General features: G+C 38.8%; 1 protein-coding gene across 2 annotated transcripts in view; it reads right to left on the bottom strand.

The window, feature by feature from the left end:
- The window catches only part of ASH1L (ASH1 like histone lysine methyltransferase), a 114,071-nt gene extending 94,650 nt beyond the window's left edge, over window positions 1-19,421 (bottom strand). Inside the window, exons 1-2 of one of the 2 annotated variants that reach the window (XM_080916512.1) lie at window positions 19,409-19,421; window positions 2,874-3,390 (exon numbers count right to left, since the gene is read on the bottom strand). In XM_080916512.1, coding sequence (XP_080772638.1) covers window positions 2,874-3,290 — 417 coding nt within the window. In that variant the 5' untranslated portion in view covers window positions 3,291-3,390; window positions 19,409-19,421. Of the gene's footprint in view, window positions 1-2,873; window positions 3,391-18,835; window positions 18,950-19,408 lie in introns of those variants that run through there. The other variant, XM_080916511.1, reaches the window with a different exon arrangement.
- Between the last annotated feature and the right edge of the window lie 96 nt (window positions 19,422-19,517).

The raw sequence follows: 19,517 nt of genomic DNA, 5'->3' as shown, positions 1-19,517 counted from the left end.
AAAATGGAATCTAATAAACAAAAGCAATATATAGTTTTTAAAAAACAAAATAAAAATCTGGTCCTTTAAAAAGATAGAAACAAAAATTGATGCTTTGAAGAAAAAAAAAAGACAAAGAAATTGATTACTTAACAAGATAGAAAAACATAAAACCAAACTAACCAAAAAAAAAAAAAAAAAGACCAAAGTTAATTAAATCAGATCTTAAAAGGGAACCATTACAATGAATACCAATAAAATTCAGACTATCATTTAGGTCTTATCTTAGAAACATACTCCACTAATTGGGAAATCTAAAAGACATTAATTTCTAGATGCATTATCATCTACTAATGAGATTTTAAAAATGTAAACATATCTGTAGCAGTGAGATAAAAACAGGAATTAAAACTCTCTCAACAGCAAGGAGGTATTGGCACACACCTTTGGTCCCACTCTGGAGGCAGGCAGAGGCAGATCTCTTAGTCTGAGGACAGCCTGGTCTATAGAGTAGGTTCTAGACAGCCATGGCTACTACACAAGGAGACCCTGCTCACCTGCCTCCTGCCCCAACCCTCTGAAAAACCCTCAGCTAAAAAAAGACAGACACAAATGATTCACTGGTGAATTTTATCAGATCTTCAAAGTTATAATACCAATGCTTCTCAAACTACTCCATAAAATAACGAGGAAAGTGGCTAGAAAGATTGGCTTGGCAGTTAAGAGCTTCTACTGCTCTTGCAAAGGACTAGCATTTAGTGCTCAACACCTACACTAGGTGAACAATCCTATGTCCTCTTCTAACATTCAGGAGCACCCACACACCTGGGAAACAACCACACATATATACACATAAAAACAAACCTTTTAAAGAGAAAAAAGGTCATTTACCAAGATAAAGTTTAGTTTATTCCGTAGATGAGGGAGGATTCAATATGTGAGTCAATAAACTGATTCAAGAGCAGAAATCACATAGACATCTCAATAGATACATTAAAAAAAACTTGACAAAATACAACTTTTCATGGTAAAAGTTCTAAACAGTTGGACACTGTGGTATATGACTTTAATCCCAGCACTCAAGAAGCAGAGGCAGGTGAATCTCTAGATTTAATGGCAGCCTACACAGAGTTCTAGGCCAGCCAGGACTACATAGTGAAACCTTAGGTGGGTGAGGTAGGGGTGGGTGAGGAGGGAGTAGGAGAAGGAAAGAAAAATTCAATAGAAGGAATATTTCTAAACCTAGTAAAAGCTATAAATGGCAAACTATAGCCAATATTATATTAAGGGGGGGTTAACAGCATTTCACTAAAATTAGGATTAAGACAAAGATGTCCACTTTCTCCGCTGCTAGAAAGTCTCAGAGCAATAAGACAAGCAAATAAAAGGGATACAAAAGGGAAGAAGTCAAAGTGTCTGTTTGAAGATGATATGACTATATACCAAAGAATCCCCAAAGCCTCAATCAGAAAACTCTTAGAACTGATAAATACCTTAAGCAAAATGGCAGAAAACTAAATCAAATTAAAAAAAAAAAAAGCAATAAATAGCCTTCTTATATATCAACTACCAACACTCTAAGAAAGAAATGAGAGAAAAATTTTTACTCACAGTCTCCTAATCATGGTTTGGAACATTATAGGGAAATGTCTCACCAGTTAGGAACACATACTTTCTCTTTCAGACTATCCAAGTTCAGTTCCTAGGACTCGATTGGGGTGGACACGATCACCTTTAAATCCAACTGCAGGGAGATCCTACACCACTGGCCTGCAAGGACATCTACACTTATAGGCACATGCACAAATAAACCAGAAGGGGGGGGGGGGGAGAGAAATAAAAGTAGAAAGAACGTGTATTGAAGTGGAAGATAGAGCTGAGAATGAAGATAATATATTCTATATATGTATAAAACTACCAACGAATAAGTAAAAAAGAAAGTTTTTCAAATGATGTATGAAATCCAGACCCCACAAGTAAAGGCTGATGCTGTGCAGAGATACATGCTTACCACGCCTATAATCATAGCACCAACAAGGATAAGGCAGGAGAATCTTTAGTTTGAGGTGAGCATGATTTATACAGCAGGTCTGAGGTGAGCTTAGGCTTAAATAGTAAGAGCAGTTATGAATAAAAAAAATTTTAATTTTTTGTATCCAATGTTGCAGATTTCATACAGCTCTCATGCATGCTACAGAACCTTACAAACTGAACTACATCCAAGATCCCAAAGCAATTATGAGTTGAAAACTACACACATAGCAAATTATATATCAACTACTTTAGACAGTAATATCTAAAGGAAACTAAAACAAAGGGTTGGCAAGATGACTTTTGGGGTAAGGGTAAGGGGCCTGCAAGCCTGAGAACCTGAATTCAATACCCAGAACTAACAACCACAAGTTATCCTCTGATATCTACATGCATACTATGGCATGCATGTGCAGGCAAACATGTGTGACACACACTCTAAATATAAATTTTTTAAAAATTAGCAATGGGACTCATAACTGTCTGTAACCTCAATTTTCCAGGAAATCCAACACGTAATTCTGGCTTTTGTGGGCAACAGGCATATGGTACAATTTTTTTTTTAAAGACAATGTCTCACTTGAAACCTGCCCTGAGTTTGATCCCCAGAAACTATATGAAGGTGGAAGTTGTCCTCTGACTTCTACGTGTGTGACGTGGCATTCCCCCTACACACTCACAAACTAAGTAATTTCTGAATATAGACATAGTTATATCACTATGCTTTTAGCATCCCATATAGCCCACTTAGAAATCACTAAAGATTAGAATCAAACTGCTGGAATATGCTTCTAGTATAAATGAAGATTAGTAGAGAAATCCAAGCACTGGAAAGACTGTGTTCTGTTGCACAGTTCACTCACCCATTTTGAAGGGCAGAGTTCGTTCTTCTCATCTGTCATCTTCCCACTTTTAAGTGCTTTCCTTGAGTGCTTGATAGTTGTTTTTATGGCAGGTCGACATACATAGTTCTCCAAGTTCTTTGGAGGCTTTTTAGTTCTCTTAGCCTGAAGGCCAATTTTCAATTTTAAATTTCCCTCTGTAAAGTTTGTTTCTTTCACTGAAAACTGTTGCTGTGCATCCGTCAAACCATCGTCTTTTCCTGCTTCTATGCCCCTTTCTCGATTCCGTTTGCGAGGATCCTCTTCTTCCGTGTTACCCTCTATTTCTACTTCTCTCTTGCTGGCCAGAGTGCCAGGATTGATGGCAGAAGGACTCTTTCTTGAAAATCCTTCGGAATCAGAACCCAATCCTAACATAGCAGTATTCCTAGGGTCCATCACAAGTGTGTTATTGTCAAGGAATCTTACAAAACTTTTACAGAACACTGTTCCATAAAAAAATAGGGTTTTCCAAAACTTGCAACCAGCATCTCTTTCCCTGCAGGATAGATCATAACAAAAATTCATCAGAAAATAATTAACATAAGAAAGGAGCAATAAGGACAGCAAGCAGGACAAGCACATACATATCGTTTATACGCACACATCAGTTTTATGTGTGTGTGTTAAATCAAAATGTATTTAGAATACATACAAATCATTTACTTGTAAATTCACTTAAAATGTCGTATTTCATTTCATTGTTCTGTAGATATGAATAAGCTACAATACTACAGCACAAATCAAAATTTTAGAATCACTGTCACAGCAGAGCCTGGAGGCCCATTCCTAAATCACAGCATATTAGGAGTTAAAACAAGAGAATCTCAAATTTAAGGCTGACTCAGAGATCCTTCTCCTTTTTCTTTCCTTTTCCTCCTCTGTGTGTGAGGGTACATGTGCATATGTGTGTCTTGTTTGTTTTTGTGGGTTTGTTTGTTTTTGTTTTTGTTTTTTTTTTTTTTTACAAAAGGTCTCGTGTAACCCAAGTTAGCCGTGAACTTGTTATATAGCTAAGACTACTCTTTGCCCAGCACTTCAGAAGCAAAGGCAGGTGTATCTGTAAATTCAAGGTCAGCCTGGTCTACAGAGTAAGTTTCAAGATAGCCAGGTCTACATAGAAAAATCCAGACTCAAAAAACAAACTGAAAACCATTATACGCCAACCAAGAAGTTTTTGCAACTGATGTCCAAATTCAAATCCAACCTAGAAATAATAGTTGTTACTTTAAATCTGTTTCCCATCTCTCCATGTAGAACAGGGTCTGCCTATAAAGCTCAAAACTCTCCTTCATCAGCCTCCAGAATGCTGGGTTACAATGAACATCACTATACCTGGCATAAAAACTCAATTTTAAAGGAATATATTTCCCAAATTTTAAAATAAAATCCATTCCATTAAAAAGAAAGAATTATTTTACTAGATTTTGGTCAATTTCAATGTTTAACCTTTTTTTTTTTTTAAGATTTATTTTATGTAAGTACATTGTCACTGTCTTCAGACACACCAGAAGAGGGCATCAGACCCTATGACAATTGGTTGTAAGCCTAGTGCTCATCAAAAACAGAAGAGTATCAGATCCCCTAGACCTAGAATTACAAATGGTTTCCAGTCACAATGTGGGTGCTTGAAACCCAACCTGAGTCCTCTGAAAGAACAAAAAGCTCTTAACTTTTGTCATCTCTCCAGACCCAAATAATTCAGTATTCTTGAGGACTGATGGGTTTGTTTGGATGTCATATATCTATCTGGGATAGCAGGCTATCTGTATCATTTGTCTGGCATGAACAAGGTCCTGAGTAGAATCGTCAGCAATGGCGAAAATATAGCCATATGAAATGGTACATGCATATAATGCCAAAACCTGAAAGCTCTGAAAAGGCAGAAGGGACAATTCAATGAGACCTTAAAACAAAACAACAAACAGGAAGAAAACAACAACAAAAGATCCAGGCCTTCAATCTTGAAAAAGAAGAAACCCATCCCTCAAACAATTTTTTATAATGTAAAACGTTTTATACTTTATATATGTTTGTGGTTCTGTCACATGCTTTCTCTTTATGAAGCATTAAGTTCTACTGGTTTTCATGATAGACTAGACTCAGAATCCTGAAATCCCTTAAATTGAAAACCAAAATTTTCCACACAATCTAGCAATGACAAAACTTGAACTAAATTGAATTTTAGTTTTAATTACCAGAATTTCTATGAATTATGTTCAATGATGCAAAAATATTAAAGTGTTTGATAAAAGCGCTTTCCCAAACGATTTTAACAAATCAGTTGTGGTTCATTCAATCAATATTATACTATTTAAAAGCTAAAAAAATAAAGTATAAAACCAAGAGCCTCCACCAAAACTTCTGGCATCAAATGTTCTAGACTATGGACAGCAGAGCCATTATTGTTACTGTTCTGACAGCATTTCATGGGCCTTGAACTGTGATCCTTCTGCTTCAACCTCCTAAGAACTGAGATTACGTCCATGCACCACTCAGCCACAACAGGAACGCCATTTTGAATGTCTGAAGTAATGTTGCTTGTGAATGGCATTCTTTCTGTTTTGGGGATGTGTTTCTATTTAGAATCAATATGCGTGTTATGTGTAACTTATTCTGTTTCCTTCTATAGTGTATTTAATTTAAAATATAGTTACAAAGAAAAATAAAGAATTAAGAACTGCTGCTTTTCTGCTCAAAGAAGCAAATTCAACATCCATTTTAAATGTAGTTTTGTGTTTTACATGTTCAAATCTCTGGAACAATCCAGAACTAGTGAAACTGAAAAGAAAGTTAAAATATGGGTCAGCTGATAGAGTGCTTGCCTAATATTCATCAAGTCCTGGATTCTGTCCCCATCAGTGGGAAGGTAGAGGCAGGGAAATCAGAAGGTCAAGGTCATCCTTGGAGGAGGACAGCATGTTCAAAGACAGCCTAGGACACCTAAGACTACCATTCCCCCTAATAAACAGAAAAGGAAATCAACACTAGCTTCATGGCATAGAATCCTTTAACATATACCATTATATTTATACCATTATGAACAAACTGGAAATTAATTACATTAGTGGGATATACGTTTATGTAACTACAAAACATGATAATCTGACAATATGGTAGAATTACTTAAGACTTTTTTGAAATCACCATAATAATTTACAAATGTTATCTGCTGTCTATTTGGCAACGTGTCACTAAATATCTAGAAAAGTAACATAAAGTTACAATATCCAACTAGGGCACCTATGAAGACCCAAACTTAATTCCTACCACCAAATACAAAAACAAAATAATAACTGCATATAGTGATATACTCCTGCAATTCCAGTACTCAGGAAGGAGAAGCAGGAGTTCTAGGTCATACATAGAAAATTCAAGACAAACCTGGGCTACATGAAAAAGAAAGAAACAAAACAAAGAAACAACCTCTACTACATATATGTAAATGTTCGAAGGGAAACAACTCAAACTTGTTCTTCACAATCATACCCTATTTCTTCTTTCAAGCCAATACCTCCACCTACTGCCACATAATCCCATATACGAGTAACAGACGATAGATCTGATGAATAAAAAGGCCAAGGACACAGCTCAATGGGTTTAATTGCCTTCAAATAATGTAGACTCTCATACAAACATGCATTAATGAATTCACAAATACACATTAATACACCGTTCTGAGGCTGTGGTTTAGCACAACACCTGCCTAACACGGAAAAGGGTCAGCCCCAGCATAGGGAAGGAAGGAAGGAGGGAGTGAGAGAAGGAAGACAGGCAAGTAATGCTTTGGTCTCTAATACAAAATCATTATGACAATTTAACTATATGTAAAAGACCATTTACTATCTGGATATCTTAACTACTATCAGGAATGGAGTGGAAATAACCATACTTTGATAAAACACAATTTAGCAAAGCAATATAAAATTTATCATAAACTTTATAAGTACTACAATGAGTTCTGATATTAAGTTTAACATTTATAACTAAAATTAAAATCCCTAATGTTTTGCTGAGCTTTTAATATATGCAAAGCTCAATACTAATACTTCACATATCTAACTTAAATCTATCACCATGAGGTACTTACTATTTCTTCCTTTTTATAGATGAAAAGGCAGGCTTTATAGCCAATAAGAGTCAAATCTACCATTTAAGGATCAGACAAGTTGGCCTGGTTTTTCTTAGATACGTCATGCTGCCTTTAAATAATTTTCCGACCTGATTTTTACTCCTCTTGCTACAAGTGGAATTCTATTAACCTTCCTACTATTTCTCTAACCATTCAACCACTACCTTCATAGATCTATTAAACGTATGCAAGCAAATGAGAGAGGTAGACTAGGGTGTTCTATGTGAGTGTGAAACAGGTATGCCCATGAATATTTTACAGGCCTGAGGTCAACATTTTTGGTGTTTTCCTTAATAGCTCTCCCATTTATTTATTTATTTATTTATTTATTTATTTATTTATTTATTTATTTATTTTCTCTCCCTCTCCCCACTCTGTGTGTGTGTGTGAGAGAGAGAGAATATGTGTGTATTCACATGAGCATGTGCATTATATATCATAAGTTTTTATGGTCAGAGAATAACTTTTATGAGTCAGTTCTCTCCTTCCAACATGAGGATTTCAGGAATCAAACTCAAGTTGTTAAACTCAGCAGCAGGAGTCCTGCATTTATCTGCTGAGACACCACGATGATGCCCCCTAATTTGAGTTGATAAAAACTCACTGATTTGGCTAGGCTGACTTGCCAATGAACTCCAAGGATCTGCCTGTCCCTCACACTCCCAAGAAGTTACAGTTCAATTACTGTTAAGTGCTAGTGATATGACCTTAAGGGACTTGTTTATGCACCAAACAATTGACCATCTCTTGAGTGCTTGAGAGGCAGAAGCAGGCATATCTCTATGAATTTGAGGTCATCCTGGTCTACAGAATGAGTTCCAGGACAGCTAAAAAAAACTAAATTTAAAAAATAGTAAAATAATCATCTATCACCAAATGTCAATGGCTGTGCTTATTAAGTTTTATCAAGCAAACTCAGAGAAGTTAAAACTCACAGAAATACATACTGTAGTATAATCTGGTAGTCAATCAGACTGGCAAGTTTTCAATGTATCTGTGTTGTTCTATAAGTGCAATGTATACACATGGGTGTGTGGGTGTCTTTCTCTTGCTCTCTCTGCCTTATATTGTAGAGTTTGTATGTGCAGGATGGAGGACAACCTTAGGGAATCAAGTATGTGAGTCCCAGAAATCAACCTTAGGGTAGGTACTCAGATTGGCAGTCAGAACCTATACTGGCTGAGCCATCTCACAAGCCCGCTTAAAAACAAAAACAAAAACAAAACAAAACAAAAAAGATCAAACTATATATCTTTGACTGTCCTGGGACTTGCTATGTATGATGACCTCAAATTTAAAGGTTCAAATACCTCTGCCTCCAGAATGCTGGAATCATTCTTGGTGTGTATCACCCAAGCCCAGCTCACTGGCTCACCAAAATTCCAACATCCCAGAGGCAGCCCTCAATTTACCCCCCCACACCTTTTTTTTGAGACAGGGTCTCACTATGTAACTCTGGGGGTACCCCCAAAATGAAGCACTTCTAAGTGATATGGGAGTCTGAAACAGGAAAATCAGATATCCAAGGGCTGCTAGCCTGGAGTTACAAGCGTGTAGACAGACATAAGACCCTGCCTCAACAAGGCAAAAAGCAACAACTAACTCTTGGAAGTTGTCCTGTCTTCCATTCTCTCTCCAAGTATATACGAAAGCTATGTACATGCTTAATAACATTTTTTAAAGATTGAAATGTATTGGCCAGGCATAGTTGTGCATGCCTTTAATTCCAGCATTCAGGAGACAGAAGCAGGCCAGTCTTGTCTACTGAGCAAGTTCTAAGCAAGACAGGACTATATAGAGAAACCTTGTCTCAAAAAACAACAAAGAAAATGCATGTATGTCTCTGTCCCTTTCCCCCAACACAGTAAGAAATAAGGGAGAAACCTGGAAACCTGTAGTTAGTTGACTGATAAATGAGAGCATAAACAACTGAAGGAAAGTGTTTTACCTCTGAAGCTAAGCACCTTTAATCTCAGCACTGTATAGTTTAGGTAGACCAGCTTGAGCTCTATAGTGAGTTTAAGGTTATCCAGTATTCCACAATGTGAGATGCTGTCTCCAAATAAATAAATATATAAATAAATACATACATACATAAATGGAGTATGGTGGGGGATGTTTTAATTTTTTAATTTACTTTTATATGTTTGAGTATGAATAATTATCCCACATACATACCCAAGCCTAAGAAGTAGCTTAAGAAGTCAGAAGAGGGAGTAAGATTCCCTGGAACAGGAGTTACAGATGACTGTGAACCATTACAGGTGGGTGCTGGCACCTGAATCTAGATTCTCTGCAAGAGTAAAAAGTAATCTTAACCAATAAGCCATCTCTACAGCCTGAGAAAGAAGACTTTGAGCAACTTAGCAGTCTTAAGCAATTATCCAAACATCTGTTAAGATAATTCTGAGATTCTTTTTTTTTTTTAATTACACTTTATTTACTTCTATGGAGGTGGGCATACATATAAATATCAGAGGACAGTTTGAAGGAGTTAGTTCTCTCCTTTCATGTGTGGTTCCTTCTGGTTTGGTGGCAAGTAGTTTAGTGGCCTGATCATCTCACTCACCAGCCCTATTGGCTGTTTTGCATTTAAAGGTTCATTTCATCGTAAATTACATGTATGCGAGAGTGCAGGTACCTATGCAGTCCAAAAGGCATCAGATTCCCCAGACTGGAAGTGGTGTTGAGATGCCCAGCGAAGGTGCTAGGTGCTAGGAATCATGCTCTGCTATGGCACTATGAGCTCTTACAGAGTCATCTCTCTGGCCTGCTTATCTGTTTTGATTTAATTTGAAACAAGGCCTCTTTATACAGATTGGTCAGGTCTGGAACGCTCCTTGTAGACCAGTCTGGCCTTGAACTCCTAGAGGTCTGTTTGTTTGTGCCTCCCAAAGTCCTGTAACATCACACCCAGTTTTTAATTTTTATTTTTTTAAGATTTACTCTTATTTTATGCATTACATGTCTAGGCACCATATGTGTACAGCACAAAAGCAGGTCAGATAAGGATGTCTGTTTCCTGGAACTGGAGTTGCAGAGGGCTGTGAGATACCATATGGGTGCTGAGACTCTAACCAGAATCCTCTGAAAGACCAAGTGCTCTTAACCACTAAGCCATCTTTCTAGTTCCTCCTTTTGTTTGTTTTTGTTTTTTTAACAATAACAGATTAACAATGTAAGCATTAGAAATGTATCATACGGCATTATCTAACAATTAACTGCCTTTTAAAAAACTTATTTTATGTGCATTGGTGTTTTGCCTGAATGTATGTTTCTGTGATGGATTCTTATCTTCAGGAACTGGAGCTACCATTGGTTCCTGGGAATTGAACCTGGATCCTCTAGAGACTTAACGATTGTTTTTAACCACTGAGCCAACCCACACACGCACCCTTTTTTTTTTTTCTTTCTTGAGACAGGGTCTCACTATGCAACTCTGGCTGTCCTGAAACCATGTAGACCACAGTGGCCTCAAACTCAGGGATCTGCATATGTATGCCCCCTCAAGTGCCAAGTCACATGCCCTTCCATCCAGCAAAATTAACTGACTTAAATCATTGTTTTTAACTGACACAGAAGGAGCATTTAAGAAATACTTGTTTCGGGCTGGAGAGATGGCTCAGCAGCTGAGAGCACTGGCTGCTCTTCCAGAGGTCCTGAGTTCAATTCCCAGCACCCACATGGTGACTCACAACCATGTAATGGGATCTGATGCCCTCTTCCAGTGTGTCTGAAGACAGCCACAGGGTACTCATATACACTAAAGAAATAATATTTAAAAAGAAAGAAAGAAATACCTGTTGCCTGGAAGTGGTGGCCACACCTTTAACCACAGCACTGGGGAAGTAGAGGCAGAGGATCTCTAAGTACGAGGTCAGCCTGGTCTGCAGCGTGAGTTCCAGAATAGCCTACAGAAAGAAACCCTGTCTCAAAACCACTAACAAGCAAACAAACTTTGTTAATCAAAATCCTAACTTTGTTCTAACTTGATTTTTCCTTCCTCAAAATTAAACACAGGCACACAAAAATAAATAGCTTACGTGTCTTCATTTAAAGAGTAATTGCTCATTATTTTTATCTCTTTGTATCTAAACATTAATTTCCTAGCCTGTGTTTATCATTTAGTTGGATATGAAATATCTACTTATTTAAGATAGGTATCTTCAGATCTTCTCTCTGAAAATATGTTATGTTCACCTGGTGATTATTCTACATGACTGATTCAATCCCTTTGAGCCCTAGTTTTCAAACATCAAATTTTCATTTCTCCTTTTCAAAGATAATCTTTTACATTTTTTCCATTTTGCCCCGTTGGACTTGTTCAGAAAAGACTTAAACTCTGGGGGTTTGTATCAGCAGTGCAGAACTAGGAACCTTAAAAATGTCCTGTCCAAATTTCACATTTCTCATTTACACTGAGAAGCCAAAACAAAACTAATTTATAATTGACATACTGTCCTCTTTGAGATAAACAAAACCATTTGAGTAAAAATGACTAGGGATCACGTGCAGAAAAAGGACAAAACATAGAGCCAAATATTAAGTCAACAACTCATGCCTTATTTACTATGGGACTAAAACATCTGACACTAACAAGAGAGAGAAACCAAAGTCATCGAGATGGTGCAGAGGAAGAAGGACCTCACAGCTAAGCCAGAAAACCTACAAGAACTGACTTCTGAGAGTTAGCCTGTGACCTGTGCATTCCAAGTATGTGAGCATGCACACAAACACACACAATATTAAATAAATAAATGTAATTGTACAAACTAAAAACAAGAATGGAATACCCATTGTTGGTAGAACTCGCAGCTCAGCTATAGTTGCCAGCATCTTAGAGAGATGTATGTTTAACAAGTCACCTTAAGCAAAATGGCAAGACACCATCTCAAAAAATCAAAAACTAGGCTAAGCATGATAACAAATGCATATAATCTCAGGATTCAGGAGGTTGAGGCAGAAGGATCAAGTTTAAGACAATTGAGTTAAATAGTGATTTTTGGGCCAACTTGAACTAAGAATGAGACCCAATTTCAAAGTAGAATAAAATAAATTTAGGTAATTGAATACATACTTAAAAGAGTTACCATTTAAAATGTCTGTTCTGAGGAAAATGCTCTCAGCTTAAGAGCAGCCTATGCTGTCACTGTCTTGTTTCTGCTCATCATGAACACCACATAGATTCTAAGGTAGGTAACAAACCCAAAAGTACAGTTTCCCAGCAACGCATACAGAGCTCAAAATCAAACCAATATGGGTTTCATTCTTGTAAATAGCAAGTTGCCTTGAGCCTGAACAACTCTGCTCTTGTTCAAAGTCTCCAATGCCAACACATTTCTTTGTGACAATTGGATTCCACTAGAAAATGTCTTTAACATTTTGTCAGTATGACTAAAACAATAGAAAAGTATCAACATGCTACTTGTCACTTCTAAATCTGATAAAAGCCCACAAGCTTTTCTAATATGAGAACATCTAAAAGCAGTGATGGGAATCTCTATCTACTTTTGTTGTTAGAGGGATTCCCTATTGACAACATAGATTATGAGTAGCTAGCCAAGTAATTAAATTCCAATGGTCATCAAATAGGGTGTTTTAGAGTTATATAAACTATCGATGGAGATTAGCTTCAATATAAGAATGAAAGAGCAGGAGCTGGAGAAATGGCTGTTCTTCCGGAGGACTTCAGTTCCCTGTACCCACAAGGTGGCTCATAACCATCTCTAACTCCAATTCCAGGGGATCAAACCCCACTTCTGTCTACATAGGCACCTGATAATACAAATGATAAAAGCAAACATACAGTCATAGAAGCTCTACACATAAACAAAACTTTAAAATTAAAAAAAGAGTAAAAGTAATAAATACTAAAAATAAATTCAGACTCCTCAAACATGAAAACACAATGATAGAAACACAACTCTACCTTCTAAGTATGAAGCCCTGACTCTGAGCCCCAGGACCAATGTAAAACAGCCAGGTGTGGTGCTTGCTTATGATCTCAGTGCTAGGATGCACACAGCTGGAAATACCAGCTATTCAGTCCACCTGGCCTACTAGCCAGTAAGAGACCCTATTTCAAAAAGACAGCAACTGAGAAGGGATGATGCTTGAAGTCTTCCACTCCCAAGAACACAGAGATACATGTATGCAAATGAAAACACGAACAAAATATTACAGCTAACAAAAAATTGTTAAGAACTAGCAGCATATATATAAATAATAATAAACTACTACAATGAACATTTTTCTTTTTTGTGGTAACAAGGTTTAAAGTATCATTCTTTCTGGAGGTTGATATATGAGACTCACAGAAGAGATGAAGGCTCTAGAGTGTTTTTAAAATATTCAGACTGGGACTGGAGAGATGGTTCAGTGGTTAGAACACTGACTACTCTTCCAGAGGTCCCGAGTTCAATTCCCAGCAACCATATGGTGACTCACAACCATCTGTAATGGGATCTGATGCTGTCTTCTGGTGTGTCTAAAGGCAGCTACAGTGGATGGATAGATGGATGGATGGATGAATAGATAGATAGACAGGTAGATAGATACAATAGATAAATCTTTTTTTTTAATTAACTGAAGAGCACTTGCTGTCTCTCTTGCTCCCAGATACATAAACCAACAAAATTATCTTTAAAAAGTCTTTAAAATACTCAGACCAACATACTTAATTCAAATAACAATATGAAGTTTTTTGTTTTTGTCTTTGAAACTGCAACTATATACAAGGTCAGACTTCTCCACTATGCACAAATGATCAGGAATGGATCTTTATTAGTCAAGCACAAAGGAAACCTAAAAGCCAATAGAACTGTTAATACTGTAAAGCCAATATCCTGCAAGATAGTTAGAAGTTCACAATGTAAAAAAAGGACATAACCTTTTTCTACTTCTGGTTTGTTTAAAACAGGGTATTACCATGTAACTCAGCCAACCTTTAACTGGATGGTCTGGGTCTTTTTCCATTACTGATTCATAAGAATTTGAACCTGTGTGTGTGTGTGTGTGTGTGTGAAGGGGGAGGGGTAAAGGAGAGGGGGAGAGGTATTTTAAGTATTTGTTTTGTTTTTGAGACATCTCAAAATACTTGCAGGTGACCTCTAGGTCCCGGGCTTAAGTGACCCCTACTCATGTAGCTCTCAGTGGCTCAGGCCTCTAACTCCAGGACCTAAGAGGCAGAGGTAAGATGATTTCCTGAGTTTGAGAGTAGTCTGAGCTACATACTGAATTCCAGGATAGCCTAGGCTATTATGTGAGATACCGCCTAAAAAAAATTAATTTTAAAGTATGTGAAATACACTAAGGACAAAACATACATATGTGAAAAATATGCATGAATATATATACAGGCATATGGCATATATAACGAATAAAACACCACAGACATACTCATTAAGTATTGGAGAAAACAAAGTTTTCACAAAGTTTTACAGAGGTAATTCTAATACAAAATAAGAGACCAGAATGGAGACGTTAGCACCCACATAGTAGCCAACAACCATATGTTCTAAAATCCAAGTCCCTCTTCTCACCTCCATGAATACCAGACACATACATAGTACACACACATATATACAGGCAAAACTTACATATAAAATAAAGTAAATCTAAAAAAAAAAAAAAAAAGACAAAACACCTTTGCTAAGACCCACACAATCTATCCTGTTCAAATTCCTTCTCCAAAATTAAGTTAAATGCCTTTCTTTCTTAAACTTTTGCTTTTTTCAAAGTATACTATTTGTTTTTACTTTCAAATAGTGGATTCATGAGTAATTGTCAAATGATTCTTTTTTTTTTTTTTTTTTTTCCAGATCTGAGGAACAAACCCAGGGCCTCGAGCTTGCTAGGCAAGCGCTCTACCATGGAGCTAAATCCCCAACCCCTTGTCAAATGATTCTTGAATTTTACACCCAATACCCCCAAATGGAATCAAGACCTTGTTACAGAAATTCCCTACAGGTTAACATAGTAGTATCCAGGGCTAGTGAAACCCCTTTTTCAAAAAACAAAGCAAGCTATGGGATTGATGGCATACTCCACCACACCCAACAAGAAGGCATTTTCATTTTTATTATTTATTTATTTTTTTTTTACTTTTATGTGTATGTGATTGTGCCAAAACAAGTTTATGTCTATTATAGTCATCCAAGAACTTTCAGAGACCAGAAGAAAGGTTGGATCCCTTGGAACTATAGTTACGGGCAGTAGTAAGCTGCCATTTGAGTACTTGAGACCCAAACCTGGTCTTTTTGCAAAAGCAGTAAGTACTCTTAACTGATGGCCATTTCCATAGCCCCTGAAATGATTTTAAGTAACTTTACATACAGTATATCATTTTATAACCTAATAAGACCAGCAACATAATTCAGTAGATATATTTGCTTCAAAAGCCTGCAGACCTGATTCTGATCTGAAACTATACAAAGATGAATGGAGGGGTAACCAACTCAACAAAGTTGTCCTCTGACTTCTACATGTGTACCATGACAAGCACACCCAGACACACATCAAGCACATACATGTAATAAATAATAAATTATTAATTAAATTAATATTATCAAAAACACTTCCCAAGCTCTAAAGTCTCAATTCATCCTTCTAGTCTGAGAGTCCTCAATATTATGCAAGTTATAGATTCATCTGGATTAAAATCTCTAGAACAACAGACACTACATATCATTCACCTTAAGTGTTCTCCATGTAGGAGCAATGAAATGTGCTTATGACTAAACAAAAATCAAAAAAGAATCAGGGAGATAAATTACCTGTCTCAACACACAACTGAGGAAAGAAGACACTATTGTCAAAATGACACTATAGAGATTACATGTCCTCATCAAACACAGTTCACAATTATTTACTAACTGCAGAACTAAATTTTGAGAAGATAAACTCTCTTTTTCACTTTTGGTTTTCTGAGAGTCTCACTCTACAGCTTAGGCTAACCTATAACTCACTACTTGGTCCAGGCTGGCCTTGAATTCACAATAATCTTCCTGCCTAGGCTTTTCTAAATGTTCTGATGTCACCATGCCTGTCTTGAGGGCAAATTTAAAATCCTGATCCTGAAGTTCTCCTGACAACACTTTCAAGTAGTACTACAGCCTTCACTTCACCTTCAAGCTTCAATACATCCCTTCTCCTAAACAAAATTCAAGGGGAAAGTGAGTATTTAAAATCCAAGCCTTCTGAATAAATATTGGCTTATTTCATTACAACTTAAGCTCCAGAAATTATATACATAATAGCTGGGCATGGTGATACATGCTTTTAATTCCAGTACTCAGGCCAGAGAGGGAGAAAGACCTCTGAGGCCAGCCTCATCTACACATCTTCTTCAGATTCTCAGGATAAGTTTGTATGTTTGTGTGTATTTTCTAGACTAGGAAACATCCCAATAATACAGTTGAATTAGTTCAAAAAGTCTTTCCTCATTATCCAAGAGGGGATCTGTACTACAAAACTAGCCTTTCGAAGAAATCCTACAGTTCAGCCAAGAAGTACCAATATCCAAAGGCACATATCAATAATTTACAGATCCCAAAAACAGTTTACTCATAAATGCCAAAAGAAACTGCCAAAGAAGCCAGGCGAGTTGGCTCATGACTATAATCCCAGAAGGCTATGGCAAGAAAATTACAATCCTCAAATTAGAGGCCAGCCTGGGCCGCATAATGGGTTCTGTGGGCCAGTCTGGGCTATAGAGTGAGACCCTTTTTCAAAACAACAAAAGGAAACTGTCAAAGAAGGTATATTCTGTTACAAACACCCACCTGTTGGATGATCTTACTCTTGTGTCTGCCTAGATTCTTTCTAAATTAAGTAGCAGGTTAATTTTTTTCAACTCTCTCTCTCTCTCTCTCTCTCTCTCTGTGTGTGTGTGTGTGTGTGTGTGTGTGTGTGTGTGTGTGTGGTCATCATCAGAGACTAGAAAAGTGTGCCAGACACTAGAGTGAGAGTTATAAGCAGTTATGAGCCACCTGAACTGGGTGCTGGGAACTGGAACCTAGGTCCTGTCAAAGAGCAGTAAGTGTTCTTAACTGCTGAGCCTCATCTCCAGCCCCTTGCTTTGTTTGCTGAGATAAGGTCTCCTGAAACCAGGGCATAGAAAAGAGCATGAATTCATGATCCTCTTGCTTCAGCCTCCAGAACGTTGGGATTACAAGTGTACACCACCACATTCAAACTGAATGGCTTTTAGAAAAGGTTCCACAGATTTATTTTCCTTCTCAGTATGTTGACAACTCCCCTCTTATGCATCCCTATCTACCTCAACAAGCTCATCAACAGATCTTGGTAATTCTTACCTCAAGACAGGGATCAATTATTAGGTATCCAATAGTATTTTTGTTGTTTGAGTCAAAAAAGATCCTTTCTCTGGTAGAAATAAAGTCAAGCTACCCAGATAGGAGTGTGGCTCTTTTGTAGAATACTTCCTAGCAGATTTAATTCCCCAGATGGACCCACCCCCCCTCCATAAGCAAAATATCCCCAACCAGCCACAAACTACTACACCGATACAAAGTAGGCTATGGAAACATTTTAACTTTCATACATACTAAACTGTCAGAATTGCTCTGCTTGCTCTGTAAACACAATAAAGTTTTAAATATCTATCTCATATAGGACAGGCAAAGACAATGTATATTCTACACATGTTTGATACTTTAAGCTCTCCCAAGCATAATCTAACCAATCATATTTACCCCCGTTCCAAATACACTTGTATTTGGCAATAACAATCTCCCTGAGGCACTATGATATGGACAATACATTACTAAATTAGTAATCAAAATATCTTAACGTCGTCGATAATTTAACACATGACCTTGGAAAAGTATCTCTTTAAGCCTGGATCTCCTATTTTCCTATAAGTTTCATGGTTTTAGGATTGCAGAGAAACTGAAAGAGCATTCTGATTATAAAAACTTTATGCTAACACAAGTGCTACTATAAATCCGCATGGCCAAAAACAACTCTCCATATTCTCAGCCTGATAGCGATCACTCTGAGGATGATATTCTGGGCTTTCATATTTACACAACTGACTCTACTCAAAGACAAACTATGTCAAGTTTCTCCCCTTCCTGATCTTAGCGTGCATGCTGTATTATCATACCAATTATACTAATGCTAAATTACGGGCACATTTATCGACCTAAGGACATGTTTTGTTTTTAAATAAGCTAACTTATAAAGGGAACTTCCCCAAATGCAAGCCAACTCTCCCTGCACACTTTCCATCCTCGAATATACACATACAAACACAGCAGCTATACACCAACAGACCATCTGGTCTTCAAGAACCAAAACATTTCTTCCCAAGTAGAAACTAACCCGTGACATTTATTAAACTTATTAACACTCAGATCACTATGTCATGTCTGCATATATTTCCGCCTTTAAAGAACACCACAGATCTTGTACAGGTAAACTACCCGCTGATGATCATCTCCCTTGCTACTTTTGTCCCATACTTAAACAGACATAAACTGGGATCTTGGGAGATGCTCCAATCGGGCCTACTACACAAACTAACCTGTCAGGGGCACAGGCGACTCCGCCTCCACTAGCTTACTTTCCCGTCCCCCTCCCCCAAACCAGGAGCCCGCTGGTCAGGGACACCCGTCACCCCGCCTAGAGGGACTTCCCGGTAAGCTCAGGATCCCTTTCCCTGCTCTCCCCTCCCCCATCCTCACCCCGCTCTCCCGGAGGTCCAGGTCCTGGGGGTGACAGTGGATCATGGATAGCCAAGGAGAGACTACTTGGGCCTTCAAAGGCCTGCTCGCACCGCACTACTCACCGTGTGAGGCCGAGAGCGCCGAGTGCAGGCAAGTGGGGAGAGAGGGTGGCAGCCTGGCGCCTCGGCTTCCCTGGGTCCACACCGTAACCCTCCCGCTTGTCAAGGAGGCGGCCAGCGGGTAAGCGGACCGGCGGAAACGCGAGAGAGGAGAAGCCAAAGGCGTAGGTCGGAAAGGGGAAACCGAGGGAAGGCGGGTCCGGCAACCGAGACCCGGATCGTCTCCCCCCTCCGCAAAGCGAACCCAAAATGGCGGCGGGAGCGGCAGCAGCAGCGGCGGCGGCGGCGGCGGCAGCTCTGGGGAGGGAGGGAGCGAGCGAGCGAAGGGCGCCGCGTGCCCCCCCTCCGCCTCCCACTCCTCCCTCCGCGCGCTCTCCCCGCCGCCCCCCCTCCCCTCACCCGACTCCGGACGCGCAGCGCGCACGCCCGCCGGCACGCTTCCGAGTGTGTCTGGACTGGTCGCGAGCTGCGCCCTCCAACCACCGCCTCCGGCCGCCCCGCGCCGCCAGCACCGACGCGCTCGCTCCGGGGCGCCAGCTCGCGCGCTCCCGACTCCCTCTCGGCCCTCACGCGTACCTTCCGTGGCGCGAGCCCGAGCCTCCTCCTCCTCCTCCTCCTCCTCCTCCTGCTCCTCGGCTCGCCTCCCTTCCTTCCCCGCCCCCACGGCTACCAACGGCAGCCACGG

Source organism: Micromys minutus (genome assembly GCF_963924665.1).
Source record: "Micromys minutus genome assembly, chromosome: 4".
Taxonomy (NCBI): Eukaryota; Metazoa; Chordata; class Mammalia; order Rodentia; family Muridae; genus Micromys; species Micromys minutus.
The sequence above is the reverse complement of the archived record's forward strand: the minus strand, read 5'-3'. Positions and strand labels throughout refer to the sequence as shown.